General features: G+C 45.2%; 1 protein-coding gene across 4 annotated transcripts in view; it reads right to left on the bottom strand.

Annotated features, from left to right (window-relative positions):
* MIA3 (MIA SH3 domain ER export factor 3) overlaps window positions 1-26,190 on the bottom strand; it is a 1,311,327-nt gene that overhangs the window by 1,143,549 nt on the left and 141,588 nt on the right. For all 4 annotated transcript variants that reach the window (XM_069608611.1, XM_069608610.1, XM_069608608.1 and 1 more), the window contains exon 4: window positions 8,924-12,260. In XM_069608611.1, the coding sequence (XP_069464712.1) occupies window positions 8,924-12,260 (3,337 nt within the window). The remainder of the gene's footprint in view (window positions 1-8,923; window positions 12,261-26,190) is intronic.

Raw genomic sequence — 26,190 nt, 5'->3', positions numbered from 1 at the left:
GAAAGGAGGCCGGAGCAACAGCCTCAATCTTTGGCTATTTCCTGGCCCAACACTTGGATCCCTTTTCCAAGGAGAAGGTTTTAAAAGTTCATCAAGTTCTGGATCTCTTTATACAAAGTTCATCAATTTCTCACTGTACAACCCTCAGTCTCTATGCAGCTGGTATATGCCAAGTTTTTAAGTATCTACATAAACTCCATACGGTTTTCTTTTCTCAGGAAAGACTAGGTTTACTTAACACAACTCAACCATTTCTTACTTGGTGTTTGACAGAGTCTTTGTCTTGTTTTTAAACAATGGAACCCTCCAGGTTCCCTCTTCTCAGAATTCTGTTCACAATCTTTTGAGTTTTCAGAACTTCCCAAAGTCCTCCGACAAGCTTGTTTTAGCAGGTCCTTGGTAGGATGTCTGCCTGTTTGGGTTTTACCGGCTCCCATAACCCTTGTGGCCTGTCCAGCCTTGAGTATCAATGTCTCTCGGTTTACCAGAGCTCCACAAAGCCCTCTGGCCTTTGATAGGTTTCAGTTATCAGGGCCCTGATAAGGCACCTGCCTGTTCGTTTTTTCCAGCCTCCCGTACGCCTTATGGCTTTCCCAGCCTCTATTACTGTGGTTCGTCCAGCTCAGCGGCTTTACTTCCTCAGGAGCATTTGCTTCCCTTCCATGGCTCGGCAGCTAATGCAGAGATCCAACTTCTCTGCTGTGGTCTGTGCTTGCCATCAGTTAACAGGCCCCAGGCCCACCGTGGCTTCTGTGTGGTCACGCCACTAAGCGAGACTGACGCTTTACTATCGCCATATCTCTCCCAAACTCAGCTTCTTGGTTGGTCAGGAGCCCAGGCTTCTGGCATCTTGTAAGCAATCAGCTCTCTTCCCACGCTACCGCCGGCTGCGCAGTTTAGCGTGGCTTCACCCCTCCTGGATGTCTTCCCATCAGAGACTCGCCTCTGCGTAGGATTCCCTCTCTTCCATTCAAAGTTCCCCATTTTTCTATGTACGTCCTCGCTACCAAAAGGTGTGTGTCGTTTCTCTTTGACTGAGGAGTTTGGGCGGGATCCAGCATTGCCTGAAGCCCATGAGATGCCACTATTTGGTTGATTCAAAACCGATGTAACACTCTTACCATTTCCTATGTATGTAGACACTTTACTTTGGACTGGGTGTTCCTAACTGGAAAGAGTCCTTGTCCCCAAGAGGGCAGTCATTCCCAGTTTGGTCCAACTTGCCCAGTCCCTTTCGGGAGGGTCTTGCTGAGCGTGCAAACCTCGCTAGCCTCAAACGGGTGGCAACCCTCTGGGGAGAAGGGACAAATAGTCCAGATTCATCACAATGGCACACAGCAATAAAGTGCAAATCTTTTATATTTTTTTCAGTTCAATTCCCATTGTATCGGATGAAGATGGCATGCTTGCCCCAGCCGAACAATATTGTGCAAGCATTTGTTGTTATTACAGTGCAGTATAGAAAATGTATGTACAGAACATGAATGCAGGTTTTGCCCCTTCTATCTATGCCGCAGTTATCATGCTTGCCGATTGTATGTAAAGCATGGTGTTATTTGTGCTGCTTCAAATGGGTCACATTAAACCTGCTGACGTTGGAAGTCCAAACCACCATTTGCCCATGAGCCACACTCATTCTGATAAGACACACATTCAAAAGAGTGCTGTTCCTTCAGGGGAAAGGAGGGGTCTCGTGGTATATCACAAATAGTCATTTTGGGGTTTGTGGAATGTTGTGCGTTGGCACCTTCACTGTAGATGCCTAAACCATCCCAGTCTCCTCCTCCATTAAGACTTTAGCCGTCTACCTTGACTCCAACCTCAACATGACTCGACAGATTAACGTAATTGCCTCATCAGCTGCCCAGACTACAAAACTCTAATGCTGGCAAACCATTAATCTGCACACAAGACCGCCTAACTATAGCTAGATCAGTCATCGGGTTCCTGACTGGACCATTGTAACCCTCTCTGTGCTGGCACCTTCGAGCTGAAGCTTAAACACCAGACAATTCAAAACAATGCCATCCATGCCACCATGGACCTCGCCAAACGGGATCATGCGCACCTATATAAATGTAAAATAAATAAATAAGTGGAAGAGAGACTTGCCCATTGGGGGGGGGGTGAGACAGGTGAGTGGCAGTGCAAAGGTGGCTTTTTAAGATATCTTCAAGGATCTTGTCTTTGCAGCGCAACTAGGACTGTGCACTCCTTAACTAAAATAAGCACATATACTGAGATTGCGCAGACAGCAATACTGGTATCAGAAACCTGATAGACTCCATACTGTATCTCTTAGCACTCCATATACCAGGTGCTACAGGACCTTAGGCCTCAACCAGTTCACCTCAACAAGACGCCTTGCTTAAAGCAGCAGTTCAGATTGCTAATACTGTATATGCATTCACTTGAATGTAGCCCCTTGTCTAACTGTATGAAAAAAAAAACTTTAATTTTATGCAGGAGCTCGGGAAAAAGTTTCAATGCTTGCAGGTGGAAAATCATAAATGGAGATCACCTCGCTCGAGCTGACTGCAGGTTTCCAAGACATGTATCCTATCCATGTCCCTACCAGCACAACGTGAACAAGGCGTGTCTGAATGGCAACAGAATTTCGTCACACTCACCTCTTCACACAGGTCGGTGTGTAAACATTTGCGTGCTGTGCAGTACAGTACATGAAACAGTGTGTTAAGCACTTGTTGCTTACATCTGTGTCACAATTGCGGCAAGGCAGATTAAGCATTTTTCCTCTTGCAGGTTGATAAACCTAAGTAAATAAACTTTAATAATAGTAGTACCTACCTTGCCACTAGAACAATGTACCTGCAGCAGAAAGGGTTAGTTATAATAACTAACACAGCATCAAGTTTGGTGCAGGTCTACAGGTTGGCACCTCTAAAACAAGGTTTGTAATCACTGGGTAGCCACCTAGGAGGCTAATTCAGGAATGCAGTGGTACAACTGCCCAAAAACAATCCCTGCATGGTGTATCCAGTCAATCCTGTGAGGACGACCAGGGGAAGGCAAAGGACAGCATAGAAAGGACATCCAGAAGCCAAAAACAAAAAACAGAGCGCAGAGTAATGTGACAAATTCTTAGATGTCACTTCTCCCCGAGGAGTAGCCCATTCCGATCAGGCCAGGGAGGTGAGGCCGCTACCAGATAGTCTCCCTCAGGGAGGTACGCAGGGGGAGGAGACACCCCCTCTATGGACAAGGAAGACCATCTAAGGCAAATGAGGTACAATACCCCTCACCCAACACCCTCGACACCTCCCCACTCTGTAAACCCCAATCATATACCCAACACCAACCGATGTACCTGTGTACGGCTATAGACGTGACTTCTACTGAGATGAGGGAGAGCTTGGACTAGCCAAGGGAGGTTGATTATAGAAGTACTTAGACAAGGAAGAGGTACAGAGGAATGAAGGGCTATAAACACTGATGGAGGACCTGAATCCCAATGACATGATAGGCCATTTAGAATGCGCTTAATACCCAGAGGTTTCTAAACGCGGACCCAGGGATCGAACCTGTGTTGCTCCGTGTCGTCATGTTTCCAAGGCGAGCATGTTGCCCCTGAGCTATCCTCCCGAGATAGCCAACCACTGCCAACCAACCACTATACAAATAAACAAAGGACATAAAGGAATCAAGATATCCAACCAGCAAGAGAGACAGTCCAGCCCGGGAAGTTCAAAGAGCGGACGACAAGGAAATTGAGAGGTTGGAGAGGGGAATCCTTGACTCAGTGGCATGGGACAAGTGAGACAAAGACCTGGAAGCTGAAGGACGGTGGCGTGACCCGAAACAGGTGGACTGGATGGCCTCTGCCAGAAGCAACCTGCAGCAGAGCCGTGAAGGAGCTACCAGAGAGGAAAGCAAGAGTGCAAACCAAAACCCAGAGCCCTGTGAAGAACTCCCAGGAGGCAGGTAACAGGAGAGCGAGGAAGTCTGGGTGGGGACTGGGTGTGAGAGAAGGTACCTCGGGAGTAATTTCTTCGGCAGAGTGGTTGGTCACAGACCACTGCTCAAGCAAACAGCAAGCGAGAGTACATTGAAAGACAATTTTCTCGTGGCAGTACCTGGCAGGAGTGAACCAGGTGTGCCAAAACCAAGCCACAGAGAAGTACAGGTCTGGGACCTACACCCACAGGAAAAGAAGATTATGTCCACGTCGCAGTACTTGGTAGGAGAGTGCACCAAGTACTGCTCGTAAACTAAGCCAGGGTCTGGGACCCTCATCACAATTGGATCGTTTCTTTGTGTCAAGGCCAGGGGAAGAGATACATTCCCCCTGGTGTTGTGAACTGTGAGAGCAAAGCCTGAGAAGGCAAGGAGAAGGAAGTCATTCTCCTGATAACTGAGCCCGCAAGAATGATCAAGTCAGTGGTGCAGGGGAAGGAAGTCCTCCCCCTGGCATACAAAGTATTTAACTTTCTGGCGCAGAGTGTTAGAGGATCTGCAACCCTTTTGTTTGTTTGTTCAGTATTAAAGCCAGGGGAAGGAACTTGCAACCAGAACTGTGCCACTCAGTCCAAGAGGAGGGATTCCATCTCCTGGGCCATGAACTTTCACACAACAGGGTTTAGTTCTAAGTGTAAGGGACAGATATAGGTACATTTTGACACAGGACAGTGAACATTTTAAGTAACTAAGACATCCTGACAGATCCGTTAGAACTTTAATTAAGGCAGGGAACCCCCTCATAGATATAGAGTGAGAAAAGTTTACTCTATTTTCCTCACAAATAAAACTCTATAGCAATCACTGTGCCACCTGTGTGTCAGTCTCCTCCTTCTGCACACTTACAGTAAATACAGGGGACACAGCCAGTATGGCCAAACCTGGTCCTAAAATTGCAGTAGCAGCTTTGTGGCAAAACCCTCCAGGAGGTAATTAAACCTGTAGACCTCTAGAAGAAATGCAGCAGAATTAAGGAAGGGTCAGGGTCTCCTCTAGATATGCCCATTCACTCATAGGCTGGTCAGTCCTCCAATCACTCACAGCGGCACTCACACAAAGGTATCATGGTTGAAGCAATCAGGCTAACCTGTGAAAATATATTCGATTTGGTACCGTCACGATGCATGTTGGCCTAATCACATTCACATCACAATCGCACCAGATTTCGATTTTGTAACATTGGCCACACGCTTCCATTTTGTATTCGCCATCTTGGCTGCATTGCTAGAACTCCTGCTCATTTCGCTCTGAACACGGTGGAAGGCCCTGCATGATCTTTCTGACACTTACGCACAGGAATGCACAATCTGCTTAGCGTGTTGTTTGTCTTACACTATAGAACCTTGAGGTCCTTGCAGAAGCATAGCTAATCTGCAAGTTAGGTGCTTTCCAGTCTTGGCTATGAATTTCCTCTTGACTGTTAATTATAATAATGTGCAACTGAATATGCTCCTCCAGAGAAACCGTAGTGCTGAACTGAAGAGCAGACTTACCTTAGGCTCTAGGAGCAATACAGATAAGTAACGTGAGGAATGTTACCTTGTACTAGAGAACACGATATGCTCCCACGCTCCGCTTTGCCCTGTTCCCAGACAGTAAATTGTGTGTGAGAAGACGGGGAATGTGCAAATATGTTTTCATGCTAATATCACCTATGTTGTCTGGTCATGAATCCTGTCCCATGAAGGGGCTGAACAAGTCTGCTGTATGTTACTCAAAATGTATATATCTGCCCCTTTTTGCCTAAGCTCTCTATCTCTCTCTCTCTCTCTCCCACCGGTGTCTGTGCGCATGCATCGCGGGGTGTTGAGACCCGTTTGTACAAACAAAATAAACCTGTTTCTTTGACCTCATGATTGGTGTGTTTCCATTTATTTGCAGTATGTGTATTGGCCTGTACAGGGACAGACACCAGTTTAACCATTCCAAACTTCGCTAGAGGATGCAAGGCTTGCCACAGAGTAGGCCCATGTCTGCCCAAGCACCATTTTTGTCTGGCCTCATGGTTTCCCCAAACTAAGGAAAGTCCAAAAAACAAAGTGGCCAAAATGTCTCAGAGTAGCACTTAAAACTACATTAGTACCCCAATGATTACCAAAAAGGTTACTTTCAGCTACTAATGCTGTTCCCCCAATGGCTACTACTAATGTAGTATGACAAACTCTACCACTGATGAACAAAGCTAAGATTCAGTTAACAGCCTACTAACCAAAATCAATGTAAGGTGATAAAATCATCCTAGGGCCAAAATGGGGCTGATTAAAACACAACACTTTCCTATGAGCCATAGAGGCCAATTGCTTGGCATGGGGACTTCAGTAGAGACCACAGAAATAGGTTAGAGTTCCTAAAAACCACAGCAAAAGGTTTAGGGGTCCCAAAAAGTGGGACAGCAGAACACCTAAAAGGATGGAATTCTGCCCTAACAACCAGAGATGAGCCGAGCAGCGCATAGTGGCGACTGAGTTAAGGCTGTTTTATAATGAAATGGCACTTTAGCAAGCATACTTAAGTGCATACATGAGTCTTTCATACAATCAATAAAAGAGTCTGCTAACACGGTCCCTAGTCAGAAGCACACCGTATCCCTGTAGGGTAGTGCTGTCCCAAGGTCAATGGTGGTGCGCCGTCTATCTAATAGAAAAGAGGGAGAGAAGCTGTCCCTATCTGTACAATGTGTTTATCACAGAATATGTAAAAACAATTCAACCATTTTCCAACCTTTTAACACTCAGGACATTTCATAGAGAAATGTATCCTTAGGCAACAGCCATTTCTTATTCAATAATATGGTGGCATATTACTATATCTTCTCCACAGATTGATAGCAGCAGTCTTAACAACCCAAGATGGTACATCGGGGGTTAACTCCATGTAAAGCAACCACTTTCGATCTGTTCTAAAAGTCCACAATTATCTGTTCAACAATGCAATCTAAACATATTGTTTGGATGTGTGAAACAGATGATAAAACAGGCAATATATTTAACATTGCTTTAAAACATCACACTATTTCTGTGTTAGCTGCATTCTTTACACTAATCCATTGCTTTCATTCTAGATCTTTGAAATTAGTGACCGACCAAGGAAACAAGTGCATGCTTTTCAGGTGTGCTTAACAATATCCCCTGCTTTTGTATTTTTTCTGTGTCTAGAATATGGCTCAGAAACATCCATGTATCCCAGTGTATTTTTCATTCCTCTCCTTCAACTGCATCCCTCCTCCCTGTATACGCACCACACAGTTGAGTGCCTGTACTGTAACCTTATTCATTAAAGGAAGTGCGCCAAATGACCACTCCAATGGCGATTGTGTGTGGTGCAAATGTCCAATTGGTTATTTATTATGTGCTTATACAGAAGTGTTTCAAAGCGCAACCATGCATGGGAGGGAAAGACATAGCGAAAACAAGACAAACGATCTCACTAGACATGGTACATTCCGATTATGCAGGTGAACAGAGACGGGAAGTGTGTGGCGGGGGGGCAATAGGGACCAAGTGCGCCCAGTCCCGTGATCCCCGTCAGAGCATGGGTTAAGTGCAGAGAGATACCACTCTCATGGGTTGTAACTAAAGTGCAGTAGTGCTGCAGCAAGTGCAAGGCCCGGGGGCAAGTGCAGGAGATTGGCGAGGAAGCTTGGGACCTGTAAGGCTCTGAAGGTGAGCCAAGCAGCCAGTAGACGAAACTGAAGCAGAGGTAGTGGACAGAGACGAGAGGGCAGGAAGAAGTGGTTAGCAGGGGAGGGGGAGAGAAGAAGGAGGCGGCGAAGAGGAAAGTCTTGAGGTGTTTCTGGAACTTAAGGAGGTCCGACTCAAGACGGAGAGAGATAGGGAGGCTGTTCCAGAGGGAGGCACCTGCAGTGGATAAAGATCTCCTCCCGCCCCCAAGTCTCTGCTTGGAGAAGTGGCTCATCCACAGCGAGTTGGAGGAAGACAAGCAGAGGGTTTGGGAAGGTGAGTATTTAGGAAGAAGGCATTGCAGATAGAGTGATCCCAGGCCCCAGAAAGCCTTGTGGATAATGCAAAGGGTCTGGAAGTTAACCCTTGCAGCCACGGGGAGCCATTGAAGGGATTTCAGCGCGGGAGCGATGCAGTCCCTGGGCTTGAGGCCAAGGATAAGTCTTGCTGCTCTGTTCTGGATGAGTTGAAGAGGACAAAGTGTAGAAGAGGGCAGGTTGAGAAAGAGGCTGTTGCAGTAGTCTAGCCTAGAAAGGACCAGGGCTCTGGTGATGGTGAACCTCTGGGGGAAGGTGAGAAAAGGTAGGATACCTCTGAGAAGGTGCAGCTGGTAGTGGGACTTTTGAGAGATGTCCATGATTTAAGACGAGAAGGATAGAGTGGAGTCGAAGATGACCCCCCAGATTATTTACCTCGTTGTTACGTGGAGGTGCAGGGCCAAGAGAGGGTAGGTGGGAGCAAGGGTCCCGAGGAGGACAATCTCTGTCTTACTGGCCCTGAGGCAGATTTCGTTTGCAACACACCACGACTGAGTTGCAGACAGACAGTCAGGTATGAGTGAGGAAGGGGCTGAGGGTAGCCTGAAAGAGATGCATGTCAACTGCGTAACACTGAAAGTTGAAGGTGAAGGTGGCTGTCAAACGAGCCAAGGGGGCCATGTAGCCATTTAAAAACCAGGGGGCTAGGTTAGATCACTGGGGGACACCGCACAGACCGAATGATAGGGTAGAGGGAAGACCCCAATTGCACCTGGGATGGGTGGTCAGAGAGAAAGCAATAACATTAAAAGCATTAGTTTATGCACTATTTTGAAGTTGCAACGTTTTTCAGATTCTCCTTAGAATCACGCAGTGCTTCTATAACAAAGCTGGACTGTTGTAATCTTATCTCAGAGCAAAATTGCCTCTAGGCTATATACGTTATTTCTTCATTGCTACATTATTCTGCAATGTTGACAGGCTAAAACTGCTTTTCTGTTTAAATTTTACCTGCAATCTCAGTATCTGAATCGATACCCGAGATTCGAATATCTGGAGGGAGTGGTCTGCTGTCTACAATTGTAGAATATTTCTGTCTTAGACGATAGGTGAGTTCCTGAATATCTTCCAACAAAGCAGCTTCTTCATCAAAAAAGCGTATTTCCTTTTCCAATGGCTCCTCATCTCCTATAACCCTCTCTTCCAGAAATTGTTCAACAAAGTGCAAAATAGTGATTTCTGAGGATTCCAGAATCTGATCTAGAGCTTTTTCAATTTCATCCTGTTCCTGGCTCCCCATCCGAGCCCGTTTTAACTCGGACTCCAAATCAAGGAACATGGCTTCCAGCTGCAGGATGTTTGGCTGTCGAAGGTATTTTCTGAATCGCTCTATTTGTTTCTCCTCCAAGTAATTGGTCATCACAGAAAGCTCCTTCACAGAGTCACTAAACTCTGGATCCACCTCGGAAAAGTTTCTTTCACTTGGTTCACGAAGCTCAAAATCATTCACTTCTTTTACATTGATGTCCCTTTGTCCCTTAATGGCTTCTCTGATTGGGTGTTCGCTCTCATCCAATTTAGCTCTTCCGTTGTTGTCATGGTTGACAGTACCTACTAAAGCCTCAGCCTCTGCATCTCCAAAACCAACTATGTTCCTTACATTGATTTTGTCTGCTTTCGGGGTCTTTACTTGTGCAACAATCTCCTTGTCCTCCCCTTTTTGCACTTCATCTGTGGGTATAGTTCTCTCATATTTTGTCTCTGTCGATTCTAGTAAGTGGCTTTTGGTTTTAACGCTCCCAGGTTTTGTCCTATGTTTTCTGTCAAGGCCATCTATTGATGCTCTTATTTCAGTTTTTAGTTCATCTCTTGTATTCAATAGCTCTATATCCAAACTGGTCTTTTCACCCTTTTTAAGAGCCTGTTCGGACTGTTGTGCGCTTGCTGCATTTTCATCCTCCAACAGTTCCTCCACCTCCTTTAAATCTTCGTCTGGCTCATCGGCCCTCAGATCGGCCTCCAATATATCTTGATCTGAACTAGATTTTTCTTTGTCGTCCAGTTTATTGAGCAATGTGCCTTTGTTATGCTTCTCGGGGTGAAAGCCATCATCCGCCATCCCTTCTGTGGCCCTTTTGTGTATACTAAAAACGTTTTCCTTTTTTTCTTCCATTAGACCTTTCACAGGAGCTTTTTCATTATATCGCTCTGCCTCTTTATGTTCCTGCCCCTCAACATCTGCAGAGGTTTTAATGCTATGTTGAAGCAGATCTTTCTCCTGTGATCGAGGCTCTATAATCTGGTCTTCCTTTTCAGCAGAATCAGGCGCTAGTTTCAAATGATCAGGAGACTCAGAACCTTCCTCTTTTTCATTTAAGCTCTCTCTCTTATTATTTTCTTTACTTGAACCAGCAGAGGCAGACCTTAAGGCATCTTCTGAAAATACTACATTTTCACCTTCACTTTTATCTTTCTTTTGTAGTTCCTCAAAAGATTCATGGTCAACATCCGTCACCACACTGTGCATAGATTTCTCTTCCTGCCTATTTTCTCTTTTTATTTCCTCTCGCTCCTTTATTTTCTCCATCTCTTTATTGTTCATTGGCTTATTACCAGCAAATATTTCTGGCACATCCAAATGTTGATTAGAACTCTCTGCATGTTCCTCTGATTGAATTATTGAGCCTGTGTCACTCTCTGGAATATCACTAACACTTTTCTCAATTTCAGATTCTCGCTCCCGCCCAACGGATGGCTCCTGATTTAATGAGTCTTCTGCATCTTGAGGTTCCCCATGCATTTTCTCAGGTGCAGGCTTCTGCTCATTAAATGCTGGTGTGTTTTCTTGAAAACCAAGTTTAGCAATTAGATTTTCAAGGTCTTCCTCTGTTGGGATGCCTTTTCCTTCAACCTTTGTTTCTTGTATTCCAAGTAAATGTGTTTCATTGTCGTTATTCACATATTTGTTTTCAGTAACATCACCTTCTTCCTCTTCATCCGAATCTACACCATCCATATCAGTGACGTCCTTTGTATGTTCCCCACCACTCACTATAGCAAAGAAGGTGTCACCCCAAGAGGTCAGTACATTTTCACCTTTATTCTCTTGATCGTCTTCATTGCTTTGAGGCTTTGCTTCCTCCTGTGGCCTTACCATGTTGTCTTCTATGGCTTGATCACTGTGCAGGGTCTGTGTTTCATTAAGAGCATCTGGATCTTCTTCAACAGGACTGGGCTGTGTGGATTCCTTGCTGAAAACAGGGGTTTCCTGCTCATATGCTAACAAGGGAGGTTCCGTGAAATGCTGATCAGATTCTTTCTTCATTTCTTCACCATCAGCTTCTTCATCCTCATCTGAGGCTGTGTCCATTGATGTAACTTTCCTAGTCAACTCGTCATCAGTCACAATAGCATCTGCAGTTGTGCCAATCTGAGTTTTAAGGTCTGTGTACATTTCTTTGTCTATCAGGGTATATGCCTTGGAATCTTCAGGTTCTTCTTCGATCAGTGGTTCATCATATTGGGCAAAACTACTTGGAAGGTCCTGGAAGGGTATTTGTGGATTCTCTTCTGAATAATGTAGTGCTTTTTTCTCTTCCTGTAGTTCTGCACGACTCTCTGAAGAGAGGTCATCCCTCTTTGTCTTTTTTGTTTCCTCTGCATAGTCTAGGCTTTCAGAAGCTGGATCTATTCCCAGTTGTGTTTTTCTGACAAGTGTTTTTGGCATCTCATCTATGTTATTTCCATTAAGATTGTTCATGGTAAGGTCTTCATTTTCATCTTCTATTGCCTTAGTTTGTTCTTCTGGAATTGCACTGCTTTTAATATTCTTTTCCGGTGCAGTGCTGGATTCAGTGTTGGGTTCCATAGATTCTTCAGTTTCAGATTCCTTTTCTCTAGCTTCCTCTTCTGTGTGTCCCTCTTGCGTGGACTCGGTTTCGGTGGCCTCCTTTTCTTCTGCTTCCTCTTCTGCTGTTGGTGGTTCCTCTTGTGTGGCCTCTGTTTCAGTTGCCTCCTTTTCTCTGACTTCCTCTTCTGAGGGTTCCTCTTGTGTGGGCTCGGTTTCGGTGGCCTCCTTTTGTTCTGCGGGTTCCTCTTGTGTGGCCTCTGTTTCAGTTGCCTCCTTTTCTCTGACTTCCTCTTCTGTGGGTTCCTCTTGTGTGGACTCGGTTTCGGTGGCCTCCTTTTCTTCGGCTTCCTCTTCTGCTGTGGGTTCCTCTTGTGTGGACTCCTTTTCTGTGACCTCCTTTTCTGTGACCTCCTTTTCTTCAATGTTGCTTAAAAGTTCATCAACGTTGTAATTGTCAAAGTTATCTTTCCCTCCATCAGAACATACAAAATCGGTCTCCTGGAAAAAAAACAAAAGAAAAAGTAAAAATTAATGTTTCTGAAAGCTAAACATTTCTATTTCCCAAGACAACTGTACTGAAGAATATTGCAACCATTACATTTTCTTTTTCCTTTATTGCGTTTTGACTCCCATCTGCGAACAGATAAGACTCTTTCACAATAAAATATAATTTAAAAGAAGAAACAGTATGTTACACAATTTTCCCTCTCATTTGCTAAAAAGAAAAATTAAAAAAGGAAACCAGTGAAACAGATTATGCACATATATTTACTTTTAAGTGCACACCTGGCTTTGGAAGCAGCCTTACTAGGTATCCGGTAATATTATCCCCATATATATGGTTGCCATAAATAATATCGCCGGGAAAAGGTTGTGGCGATATTATATGGGTGACCATATATATGGGGACATGGGCAACAAATAAATAAATAAAATAAAAAATTGGGGGTTGCAGGGGTGTCCCCCGCATGTTCCATGCAATAATGTCGCCACAAAAAACGGCATTTTTTCACTGATATTTTTGCATGGCGAGATTTTTGTGGTGACATTATTACATGGAACCCTTTACTATGAATATTTTACAGACTGGCCAGACATGACATCTAAAGGAAAGAGGTCCCTGCCAAATAAGGGGAACAAAACAGAGTGACAAAGTTGGGGCGACAAATACCCTTGTCCCCCCTAAAATTATGCCCATGAGAGTGACACAAGCATATCAATGCATTCAATGGCTCAATTTATGCTTCAGCATAGGGAAGTACATTTCTGTTCACAAGCAGCCAATGGTGCGGGCATGAGCTTGCAGACCACAAACCTGGATAGCAGGGGTCAGAAAGAAGGTGGCGCAAGGATACATTTATTTTTTCTTTCTCAAGGGTTGCGGCTCATCTGATGGGGACTATGCCATAATTCGGCGGGACATTATTTCAAAGTCTTGAGGCAAACATTGAGAATGACAGGTTTTTTCAGCATTTGTGATCTCTAGTCCAGCAGTTGAATGACTGAGGTGCATGTCCCGAGAGAATGGGAGACGATAATTTAATTTAGGAACCTAAATATTTTGTTAATGTTTTTTCCCGTTTCTTTCTACAATTATTATTATCCATTTGAATTATTTCAAGCTGTGGTGTTGGCCAACTGACCTTTCATAAAAATGTAAATGATGATACAGCAGCACCTCATGCTTATGCGCTCCAATTCATAAGCGACCTCGTCTTGCAGCAGAACGCTACTTCATCTTATTGCATTTGTGAACTACAGGTGGTTCTGCTTTTACGCATTATAAACCCCAGTAAACAAATAAATTAACAATAGTATGTGGTTTCCTTTCCTCTATTACTCCCATCCCTCCCTCTTCACAAAAGAGATAAAAAGTGCTATACAAGCAGCCAACATAACATTAGGTCAGGTTATATTAAGTTAGGTTATAAAGTGCACCAGTACTTTCTCATGATCTTGTGTCCCTGATGGCCGTCTCTAGCGAGTACCAATGTACTGAACTGTGGTAGGGATGTCTGTAGGCTGTCGGGATGATATATATAGCATACACTACTTACCATAATCGTATTTCTGATGCTTGCATCTGCTTAGATTCATAGGCCGACATCTTAGTGGTAGGCGCAGAGTATTGACCTGGGAAAAGGGAAAAGGGCCGTCGACTGGGCGCGTTTGTAATACAATCCCTTCTGTGATGTGTACTGTACCCATGGTCCTTCACCTCACGTATAGATATATTGGCGTGGGTGAGCAGATGGGTCATGGTAGGTGTTTCGACTTATTTTCTATATTCTGGCCTGGTGGATAGAAGGACAACCTAGTTTAGTGACAGGGACAACTCTGGGAGCAGTAGCAAGCCAGTTCAAGGTAGTAAGGCGAGTGGTCAAGGCTATGTCTCAAAAAGGTGGCGAGTCTGTAAGGGATCCTCAATGAGTGAACACAGCAAAAAGTCAAGGAACACATTTAGACAAACAGTTATAAAAATACCTATTTATTTATCGCCATATAACACTATGAAAAATGGCGACTAGCATGTAATGTTATCAGACAATACTAAACAAAGGATACATATATACAATCACTGGAGTAGGGCAAAATACATAACATACCCCGGCAAAGGAAGATAAGTATTAGTGTGCAGCAGTACAGGTCCACAGAGATAGAACAATAACTTTAGAAGTCCCTCCCTAAGATGTATGGGGCCTTGTTCCCAAAGGTTCATCAAAGTTCCACACAGTTTTGTGAGACGGGAACAAAATTAGTGTAGGGCTTCTGGGGTCCAATGAAGAGTTCCAAGGGGTAGAGGACAGGTTTTTTCAGCTAATAAAAAAGTGTCCCCCAATTTCAGAATGCTTGTGCGAGCAACTATGGCAAAATCAAACCGTTATAAAAGTTTCCAAACTTTTAAGGGGGATTTAAGGGGCTCAGGTAAGTACTGTTACAATTCACCCCCCATACTCAGATTCTTCCTCTTAAAACTCGGCAGGTCTTGAGGGTCCAAGGTCGCTTTTCACGCCTTCAGCTAAGGTCCTTGCTGCCTAGGGGTTACAGGTTCAAGCACTTCTCCAGGTCGATGACAAATGCTGGTGCAAGGTCTTCTGGTTACAGAATGCCAAGGAATTTGATGCAGGGCCCCTCTTAGCACAGGACTGAATGCAGAAAAGCGTTTTTAGACGATGGGCACCAATGTACGGCGACGCAAGGGGACACTTGCCACGGTCAGACTCCGCCTCCCATCTCTGGTCCCTTTGATGCAGGAACCACAAACTTTGGCAAGAAGGATTCCAGTAGTACAAGCTGTTAATTCCCAAAGTCCAGGCCTCAATGTGTATGTGTAACAGTGATGTCTGCAGCACGGTAGACCAAACTCTGAGCTGGGCAACCACTGGGTGAGCCAGGGCACATCTGTGGGTTCTTCTTGGCAGGACTCAGAGCTGACATTGAGAATGGATGTTCCCTCGACTCCAAGGGTCGAAGCTCTGTTGCAGGACTTCTGAAGATCACCAACAAGACAGGTCTCTTCCAGGACAGCAGCAGAAGTTGGTCACCAGGCCTTCTTCCAATGGGTCCACGATTTACTTACATGTTTTGCAGCTGGCCAGGATACGTGGCTCCTTCCAGGATCTCTGAAGAATGGGTGCGCGGACCTCTTATTCAAAAGGCAGGAAAGAGCCAAAACTCCAGACACAGAGACAGACACACACACACACCAAATGAGCAAAAGCCACTGTAATGAATCTCGAGACTTCACTGCACTGCAAAAAGAGCAGGTCCGATTACAAAAAAAAAAAGAAAAAAGAAAAACAAAATGTATGTTTGGGGGGGGGTCCATCAAAATGGTGGGAAAGGTGCTGTAAGGAGAAATATAGAAATATTTCCTAGCAGCAGGAACTTGATACTTATGGGCCTTCCACTTGTCCTACTTGTAGAAGTCATGCAGTATAGTTCTCTGGGATCACTCAAGTGACTAGTACTTTCCTGGGGTGGGACAGCGGATTGGTTGCTATAGTCCCTCCACACAGTTTTAGGGGTGGCTATAGGTTGTCATGTTGGAGCTTGGTAGAGAGGTTAGAGGAATGGATCTGGCAAGGAATGAGTATCCCTACACTCTCGCCATCTCCTCCCGGTCATGGTGGGTGAGGTAAGGCATGAGGGCCCTCTGCAGGAGTGTCATGGCATAGTGAACTCTGTTGCGAGGCGGGTAGGAAAGATGAGAAGCAGGGGCATTACCCATTGGCCCACCCCTGCAACTTATCCATGTAGGAGTATTGTTTGGCTAGATTTCTCTTTTTGGGTGAAATCCCCACTCCTCACGAGTCCCCCAGCACTTTTGCTGTACATCAGGAATTTTCAACTAACTCTCCTGCATGAATGGGAACCATTTTCCACACTCACCCCTCCTTTAACTGTGGTGTAGGGAATCTTTTTGGCCCCTTTTGGGGGGGGGGATTTCGTTTCATAGTTATGTTTTCCTCCGATTTTTAGGCTTCTACTGTTTAGTGAAGCAACACACTGCACCTTTAGTGTAGTTTTGTCAGAAGCTCTTAGAGCTTCTCCTTCATTGTTTCTTTTCTTTGACTAACTCACGCAGTTACCAAAGCAGGGGATACTTTTTATCCTTTGTTTTCTCTCGCAAGATCAGCACACACCACCCTATGTGGATTGCTGAGGGGGTACAGTGCATCCCTTTTCTTGCCTCTCCAGTAACATTTCGTTACTTGACAAGCCATCTGTTCAGGCTGGTGGCAGTGTATCTTTTGCACAACTCTTTGTACTTTTTATTGCAGTCTGCACCTGCAGCCCTGATAAGGCACAGATAAGGCACACCATATACTAAAAATTGTAGCTTTACTTTTTTATGCCCTGAACAAGATAGTTTGTCCTTTCTGTGCTATTCTACCAGTCTGGGTGGGGGAGGTTATTTGTCCCTTTGCCCTTGGCAGGATTCTTATGGAAAGTCTACAAAGGTTTCCTGAGTGCCTGGCAAGACAGGATGTGGGGGTGGTCAACCTAATCTCCCCTGCCATTCGCTCAGCAGTGTGCCTGACTGAAACCAGTTCAGCTGGGAGGCTGGCTATCAGAGACATCTTCATGGGTGGTGTAAGAAACTAGTAGGTGTCTCACCCACTAGTCCACAGGGATCTGTCATCCAGGTGGCCAGGACACGGCCATCGCTTTTAGGTCCAGTTCCTGGGGGTGTACCAGTGGGGGAGGATTATCTGGATGAGGGGCCCTCAGGGAGTGGAAGTGTGACACTGGAGGGTGAGACGCTGTATCCCCTTCCCAGTAACACCTTTTCCCCTTCCTACCAGGTAGGATAGGATACCTAGGAATCCCCCCCCACTCCCATTTCCAAAACAAACTCTTTCTCGCAGACAGTTCACTGTGAGCAACCACGGACTAACAGTAGAACTGTATTCCTGACATGTCCCAACACCATGGACAGGCAAGGTCAGGCAATTACGTATTATTACACACACCTGACTTCCATCACACTTCTGCAAATCGATAAAAGGCGGAGCGCGAAAGCACACTGAGCGAGGCAAACTACATGAGGAAATAGCAGTTCCAAGATGGCCATTTAATACAAGGGGAAGGACGTCAAGAACAGAGTCGCAAGGAGGGAAAAGCCAGTAACCTCTAAAGACTGTTACTTTCGTGAGCCTTGGATAGTAAGAAACCGAAGACCAGGAACAAAGGCGGATCAAACCAGTACAGTGTGGCTGAGGTACCCGAGGCTCTCCCACGTCGATAACCAAGGCGGGGAGGAGCGATTGCCACTGTGGTACTGTCCTTGGCTCCTACAACAAAGTGACGTCAGAAAATACAACACAGCCAGTGAATCAGGAGAGATAGATACTAAACCAGATTGGGTTTTGACCCAAGGTTTCAAGCGGCAACATTGTACAAAGAACAGTGCGTGAGGCATTTGCAAAGAGCGACACATATGATCGAAAGTCTCTTTTAGGTATCCAACAGATGCAGAGTCTGAGAAAAAGAACATTGAGATCGAAGTGGTCATGAAATGGGTCAAGCAAAATCCTGTGCCCATCCAAAAGTCTTTGATAGTTTAAAGCGCATCACAATTGGTTCGAGTACGTCTGAGGGAGACTAAGCGAGTGAAAGAGAGGGATCTGAGCACAGCTGGGGGGGGATCCTGGGTGAACCGTGAGTCACCAGAGAAAGAACCATATCTCAACATACTTCGAAAGAGATCTGAGCCTGACTGAGGGGGATCCAGCATTGAACTTTGTTTTGGAACTTTTGTTTTGTAAAGGGATCTGTGCTCGGCTGAGGGGGATCCAGGGTGAACACCCAAATTTAATATTGGAAAAGGAAAATAACATTTCATTGTTGTCTTTGTGTACTAGACCCTCTGAGTCAAGAGACTTGCAAGAATTAAAGAGACTTAAACACAGAATGTCTTAACTGTAAAAATGGAACTCTATCCTCGTGCCACATAAGCCAGAGTGTCTGCTTTGCTCAAGTGAACCGCCTTGTGCCATGCTGAAAACCTGGGGAAGGGAGGCCAACGGTCCGAACACCCCGACTATCATTTTGTGAACACTTCTTTTTTTTTCATTAACATGTGTCCAGCCTGGAGGGAGAAGCTGGCTAGGACAGAAAACATTCTTATTAAAAAATGTCACATTTGCACATATAATACAAGTCTTTGTGAAGTGGGTGGGCGAGCCTGGAAAGGAGATGCAGGCGAGCCGGTGAGCTGAAGCCCACAGGTACATGTTTAAAAAAAAGTAAAGTCACACTTTCACTGCTCCCTCTCCGTGCGTGCAGCCCCCCACACACCAAGTAATCAATCAAGTGCTGGGGATGGGGCATCTGTTCACTGCTGTGGTCTGGAAGCAGCACCCAATGCTCTGGATCCCGACAACCTAGGTAACTATCGCCCCATGGGTCAGGGTTGAAAGCCTGAGATGGAATTTGTTTTTCAAAATATCATTCGGTCTTTTCTCCCCTGAACATTTCTGACTTGAAAGTCCCATAGAGTCGAATCCATGTGATGGGAACTACTGGCACTGTTAACGGTTCCAGTGCTTCAGTGAACTATCTGCCATTAGGGGCCTGAACCAACGGCAAGCTAGTCACTGCCCCTACCGGCAGAATGAGTATGCAGGTCCGGAAAAGGTGTTGGTACACGTTACTGGCACCTTATTACCAGACCGGCATTCTCATAATGACCCCCCCCCCCCTGTGAGTACTACCATGTAGGAAGGAATATCCTATTTGATTGAGAGAAATAGTATGAAGATTAGCTTCTGAGAATGCACAGGTCTGTGATGATCATTCTGCCTTATTCTGTGCTGGTGATTGACCCTTTTGAATGTAGATGTCTTCGGAGAAAACAAAAGGAGAATTTAAAATGATCTTCCTGGCCTCATCATGCAGCCTTTATGTTATAAAATTCCAAATCTTTCTGACTCAATTAGAAATGAAGAAAGGGCAATGTTTAGTCCGAATAAGTACATCCTATCCCAGGACTCATTTTGTTTGGTCAGTAGAATGCATGAAAAACCTGTATTGCCATTTTCCTCCTAGACCAATCATGCCATAAGCAACCTTTCTGAATAAAATGTGCAAATTCCAAAAAGTTATTGACTTGTGCAACATCTGAACAGACCACATCTATACAAAATAAGCATAAAATGATTCTTGAATGTCAAGCCTCAGGATTTTTCATTTTTCGCTGCAGGGATATCAGCTTGGAGAAAATGGTCTTGATTTGCCTTTTGAACCAGCTGGTAGTCAGTGGGGTCCAAGAATGAGTGCAGCCGAAACAAGTCTGCTATAAAATATTTAAACCCTGGAACTAACAAATTAGGATTTGCTTGAGCAGCAGCTGCAAGCAACTCCTGGGTACTAAAGTATTTCAGCAAGCAAAACCACCACTGGGGAATGCAAACCTAGCGCATTATGTGCCTCAAATACCCACCACAGCTGTATGCCCTTACCATAGGAACAGACTCACACAGTCCCCAGTTACTTCTGAATCACTCGCATCTACCCCACAGCAAAGCTATCTTGCCCATTACCTCTTCCCTCACTAACCTAACCCCACCCGCTTTCTTGCAGATCTGCCAAAGCACCTAGAAGCAGTGGCAGTGGTTTGCTGTACAAATCCTAGTAAAACAACTTAAATGTAACTTCCACATGAGATGCAAACTATACAGTTTTGTCCTTACATATGATCCATTATACTCTACATGTACTCTAAAAGTGTTGTAATATGTCTTCATGTACATCCCCAAATACCCACATGCATATTTCCTGGTGAGCACACAGTTGATCCTGGTATCAGTAAATGTCACACTAACTATGCTCTTCTGGGCTACAAATAGTTTCCTTCTTCCAGCTAGTTTAACCCCCAAAAAGGGGTATTCAGTCACAGTTTCAGCTGTTCTCACCTTCAGTCCTAGTTGTTTCCTGGGACAGGAGAAGGGGTTGGAATTACAATCTGTTTACTAGGGTGTCCCTAGATGCAATTGTGGTGAATGTAATATCTTCCCAGGCAAAATAAGGATGGGGGACTAAGGGAAAGAAACCCCACCCTCTTAACCATGTAAATAGCCCCTGTAGTTTAGTATTCTTACAATAATGTATGTCCCTACATAGATTCCTCCGGTATGGGGGGGCATAAAGGATATTCAATCGAAGGGAGATTTCTAATACTCTTACTTTTTTAATCCACTAGGATAGATGTTTAGTATCCTAGCAGTGGGCCAACACAGGACCCCTTGTTTGGAGCTTTGTGGGTCTCAAGAGAAATTAAAACAAGATGTATCCATGTAAGGCATTATGGTAACATGGGGTCTTAAACAAAGGGGTCATGATTGTTATGCTCCCTTAAGTCTGGGTTCCATTTCCAAAATTATCTGTTATGTCCATTCACCCTTGCAGGTATCTTGGGATGAGGCATTCCTAGAAAGGAGAGCCTTCGTCTTGCCATCTCTTCAGTGTGGGAGAACCTATGAGGGGTAGTGATTAGGCTACCTACATGCTGACTATCTCCCTGAGCTTGGGAGGTGTGCTGGTAATATACTTTCATGGACCAATTGCTGTCACTTGGGTGATGAAAAGGCCTATACAGTAGCTGCATGGCACCTATGAACAGGGGTTTCCCTTTGTATACTGGGACATGTAGTTTGTTTTTCTGCTCATAATTATTGGCCTACATGACCGGGCTTGCTAATTGAAAAGCTAGGACTTGGTGTCACGCACAACATGGGACCACTTGGTAGCTATGCTGTGCTATGGCAGCCGTGAACAGATTACCAGTAAATGCACTGTAGGTGCCTGTCAAGATGGTACTATGGTAGCCCAGGACATTACCCCCATTGTGGGCATCCTAAAGACCATTATGCTTAGTGGATGCAAATTGATTGCTTTTCAGTAGTCTTTCACCATTGGGAATAGGAAATCAATTTTAATATATCCAGCCTAAACCGTGCGTGTGCCCTAATCCTTTAATTTGCTAGCTTCAACTTGTCCAACAATGCTTTCAATTCAGTGAAGGAACCAAAAGTGATGCTCTGAGCCACCAGCCACAGTTTCATGATACCCACATGATGCCAATTCTCCATCTTGCCTGTGCAGACAGACAAAAGAGTGAAACATGTAACCTCAGAATAAAATATCAGTCTGAAAGCTGGTTATACAATGCAAGTCTAATCTCAGGCGTTACATTCAAACCTAATGTTTTAAAGTGTTCGGGGATAATTTCATTCAGAGCACAGACCAATCCCAGGTCAATGTTGTAAACTGTAGGTTTGTCTTGTTGTACACAGTAACCAACACTTCATATTAAAGCTGCTAACCGAACATTGAAAACTATATGGCCCGCACATGCTTTGCCTAAAAGTACCGCTATTGCTTAAATAGAACCCAGAGATATATACTGGTTGAAGCTGAAAGGTCGAGATGTCTCAGTTTACCACAATGTGATAAACAATGTTTGTCATGTAGTACGTTTTTGATTGATCAAACAGCAGATCCCACTGATCTATATTTTTGGGTCAACTGAAGTGTTTTGCTGTCAAACTAAAATCTCTGTGTGCACAATATTAGAGGTCAGGTCTTGTCTAGACAGGAGGAAGATGATACACCTCACTGCAAGTAGCTCAACCAACAGTGTGAGTCTAAACTCTTGCAGCCCCTCGCTTAGACTGTTAAACAACCATCCATTTGGAGTACATTTGACTGCTGCTTTAAGAACACATCTATGAGGTCTAGCTGCTTTAGAAATGACTAATCTAGTGCTGAAGAATGCCTGTTTTTCCCACTTTACTCTCTGATCTTGTGTCTCTAGATACAGTCTACAAAGATAATCCGCCAATCAATTCTTATGCACTGTTACATACTGGACATCAGTCTTGTCTTCATGTCGGGTTGGAGGCTGTGCTTTCTCAGCGGCTGCGGCTAGGGCATGGAACTCTCTCCCACTCTTCCTGTGTGCCACTGAGGCCTATCTAATCTATCCTATTAGCGGGTTTTAAAGACTTTTCCATCCAGTCTGTCCGTACATTTCTGCAGTTATAGCACCACGATGCAAGTGTGACAAGGTCATCTGCCTTATCCTAGGGACATCTAGTGGTGTGACTAAGAAGGCCAGAACGCCCGAGCTAATTGAAGATTGTTAGGGAGAATTCCCAGAAATGTGCCAATTCCTCTCTATCTCAGAGAACCCCAGAAACTTTGCTGGATTTTGAGGACTTGAATTTTTAACCTGCAGAGTGAGACCCTTTTATCCCACCCTCATGTATTTTTTTTATGATTTGAATACTGTTTCTTTTGGTTGTGGAGTCTGACAAACTCCATAGGCATCATCTTTTACATTGTGTCACACAGCATCAGTGTAGTGACACCGGGAAGTCTTCCAGATTTCCCAAAGGCTTAAATACCTTCTATTGTATAAACTACTGTTTCTAAGAGCAGTGAAGTGAAATTGACGTTACTTCCATTTGTAACTTTCTAGACCCAGCACACACTATCTTACAATAGGGCGCTGGAGGGCTTACTTAGTATCCCCTCTGTCTAGTTTCTCATGTAATACTTTTATGTTACCCTTTCCTCGTGGAATGGCTGGTGCCAGTGGTTTACTTTTAACTACTGTGGTGCGCTTTTACCACGGGCTGCGTGCGCAGCTGCAGTAAAGCACCCAAGGGTGCCATTTTTGTCAAAATGGCCCAGTCGTCTTTTTTCGCCATTTCTTTGTGGAAGGGTCCTTCTTGAGATCTACTCTGTGCACCAAACCAGGTTTGGTCCCTTTGTTCATTGTGCCTTTGGCGGGATTCACGAGTGATGCCCGCCTTTGGCTCCAGGGTGTCGGGTGGGGGCAGGAAGCGAAGTAGGTGCCCTAAATGCCCTGTGCTTAGTCTCCTAGGAGACAGAAATGCACTCCTAAGTGACTGGCCGGCTGGCAAGGACAGCCACCCTGCTGGGTGACTGACAACTAGGCTGAAATGAACGGGAGAAACCTGCATAAAAGGTGAGGCTTTTTGGCTTGGAAGGCAGAGTCGACCACTGGATGAAGGAATCCGAAGAAGAACTTGAAGAGGATGCCTGCTGCAACTACTGGACCGTTGGTTTGCCCGGTGAAGCCCTGCTGTTGTGCTGAACCCTCCAAATTCATTTCGACAGAAACCCCTGCAAGGATGACTTCTCCCTTTGAGTTGGTGAGACCAATCAACTCCAAAGTAAGCCACATGGACATCCTCTCGAAGCTGGTTGAATTTCCACTGCAGTTGCTGCTGGAACCGAAAAGCCAGAGGAATACCAGATCGTGTGTGTTGCTTTTAAGTTAGCCAAGAGCTCCAGGAAGATCCTCTGGACTCCCAGGAAGCAGGACTGACCGAGTCTGAGCCACCTCAACAGAGTGCTGGACCCCAGATGCAAGGAAACCCCATCTTGACAGCCAAGAGTCATGCAGTGTTGCTATTTGATGAGACGCGAGGAGCTGAAACAACAAAGTGCCACTGAATAGAAGTTGGTTTGCTTCAGTCGCCGGTCATCCCTTTGCGGTGCAGGAGTCCTCCAGGCGTCCTCCCTCTTGTCCCCACGACTCAGGCCAGGAACACAGGATCTGCAGAGCTGCACAGCAACAGAAGATAGCCAAAGCCTTTTTCTTCTAACCAAAGGAACTGTAAAGTCTAAGACAACTTACCTCTTGTTGTGTAATCTCACTTGTTCTCAGTTGAGATTTGTCTTGGTTGCTTCTGTAGAGTTGCTAACAGCTTCTTTACCTCACAAGCCTAATCAGCTTGTGGCCCTACTTTGATTTCTCCTTTTCTACAAAGACTTTTAAACCATTGTGCAAGACTTTTTACCTACCTACAAGAATTGCTTCAGCTCACCTAGACTTTTGCCTAATAAACATTGGCCTGGCCTGGCTCCCTAAGTGATTCTTCTTCCCTCCGACTGTGTGTTTTGTCGTCCTTCCAGGAAGGGGTTAACTTACTTTGCAGTGGGGGTTAACAAAAGTACTTAGCTGCTTAAGAATATTTGTGAGATCTCTTGTTTTGTTCTAATAACCTTTTTCTTTGACATACTCCAAGTATTGCCCTAGCTATTTAAGTCACCTGAGGGTGTAGGAAGCGTCTGTGTGCCATCCCAAATGGGTACTTGCTGATTTAGAGAAACTAAGAGTGTGTATTTTGGGGTGTATTTGTATGTTCCTATTATATTGCCCCCTCCTGAAGAAGGCTTACTCAAACTGACTGTTAAATAAATTAATAATTGTTTAATCAAAAAACCTTGTGTGTAAGAGTTTATTTGAATATGTATCACTGTGAATCTCTGTAACTCCCCTACAGCTCACATTGACCCCTCTTGAAATAGGCCTGGCTGCTCAACACACTACCAACCTGTGTAGTACAGACTTATACCAAAGGTTGGGTTCCTATTGGCAGGAGGTCAGGGTTGTTGTAGTGCACCCAAAGGGTACTGCATACAATCTTGCCTAAAAACTATCTTGCCGGTGGCAGTATTGAGAGGGTTCCCCGATCACCCTCACTTTGCCCCAGATACTACTTGGCAGAGAAGATCATATGCAGGATCAATATTAAAAGCCTTTCCAAAGACCTGTGACCTTGTGCGACAAAATGAACTGCACCCAACCCCCAAATAGCAGGCTGAGCATGATACAAAGGCTGACCCTCACCAAAGTTATGAAACAACCCTGAGGCCCTTACGCTGCTCACTGTGGGACCTACTGCCGATGCAAACAAGCAGCCCAAAATGGTAGACTGGCTTTTTAATGCTGCAGGCCAGCCTCTGTGCAAATCTCAGAGGAATATATGCCTCACCTGAATTGGAAAAGCAATTACACAACAACCAGTTACTCGGCAGCAACCATACCTATACATGGGTGCAGACCATTCTACTCAGGCCAGCCACAAGGGAGGAGCCACCAAAGTATAAAAAGGACATCCGAGGAAGTTGCGGTGTGGTCGTTAGGAGAAGGTTGTCGCAGTAGGTAGATGTGAGCTGGCAGTTCAGGGTGGAGTCGGTGAAAAGATTTAAGAGAAGTAGAGGTGGGAGCTGCAGTGGTTAGGGACAATAGAGAGACGAGACATCAAGAGGTAGCAGCAGGGAGACATCATGGCAGGACACTATGGGAGGTGAAAGGAGGGAGATCCCAGGAGATGGCAGGAGAAAGTCATCAGGAGGATTTTGGTGAGGTGTGTGATGATTCACATGGTGTCGTCCCTTCTCCCCCAGGAACCCCTTTCTCATGAGGCTAGGGACGTGAGGCCGCTACGCAGTAGTGCCACTGGGGGTGGTATAATGTCAGAAGACCTCATGCGGAGGGACTCCCCTACTGGAGATGAGGACAACCACCTGGGTGATAGGTGGCACAACACCCAAACCTGCCCGAAACCTTTTTTACCCTTTCACACACACACACACCCTCTGACTGATGCATCCATGTGTTATTGTAACATCACATCAGTTTCACCAACTGAGATGAAGATCATCAAAGCCATAAATATTACTCCTAAAGCAAGTACTGGTGGCCCGGGCGTCATGAAGAGTTGCCCAGGGAACTGGAAGAACCATTCTAGTGCTCCACAGGGGAGTGTTCACTTGACTAATAAAAACAGAAGAAGGGCTGGACAAGGGAGAGACAGAGAGCAGCATGGGAGACAGCCCAGCACGAATAAAAGCAAAGGAGACGCTGAGAATGCTATGGAGAAGCAGAAGGCCCTCATCTGTTGGAGACGGGAAGCAGGCAGCAGTAATCCTGGACCAGGTGATGAGGAGCTGGTCGAGAACATGGCTGGGAAGTGGTGGCACGACCTCCGACAGGTGGACCTTGTGGTCCTGCAACAGCGCCTACACCGCTGGCCCAGAGAACAGGAACGAGACATGCGGAGCAAGAGCATCAGAGGCAGAAACCCCGCGCAATGCTCAAAGA

The sequence above is a fragment of the Ambystoma mexicanum genome, chromosome 4q (genome assembly GCF_040938575.1).
Source record: "Ambystoma mexicanum isolate Mex_15411 chromosome 4q, UKY_AmexF1_1, whole genome shotgun sequence".
In the NCBI taxonomy this organism is placed as follows: domain Eukaryota; kingdom Metazoa; phylum Chordata; class Amphibia; order Caudata; family Ambystomatidae; genus Ambystoma; species Ambystoma mexicanum.
This window is presented reverse-complemented; position numbering and strand designations above follow the sequence as displayed.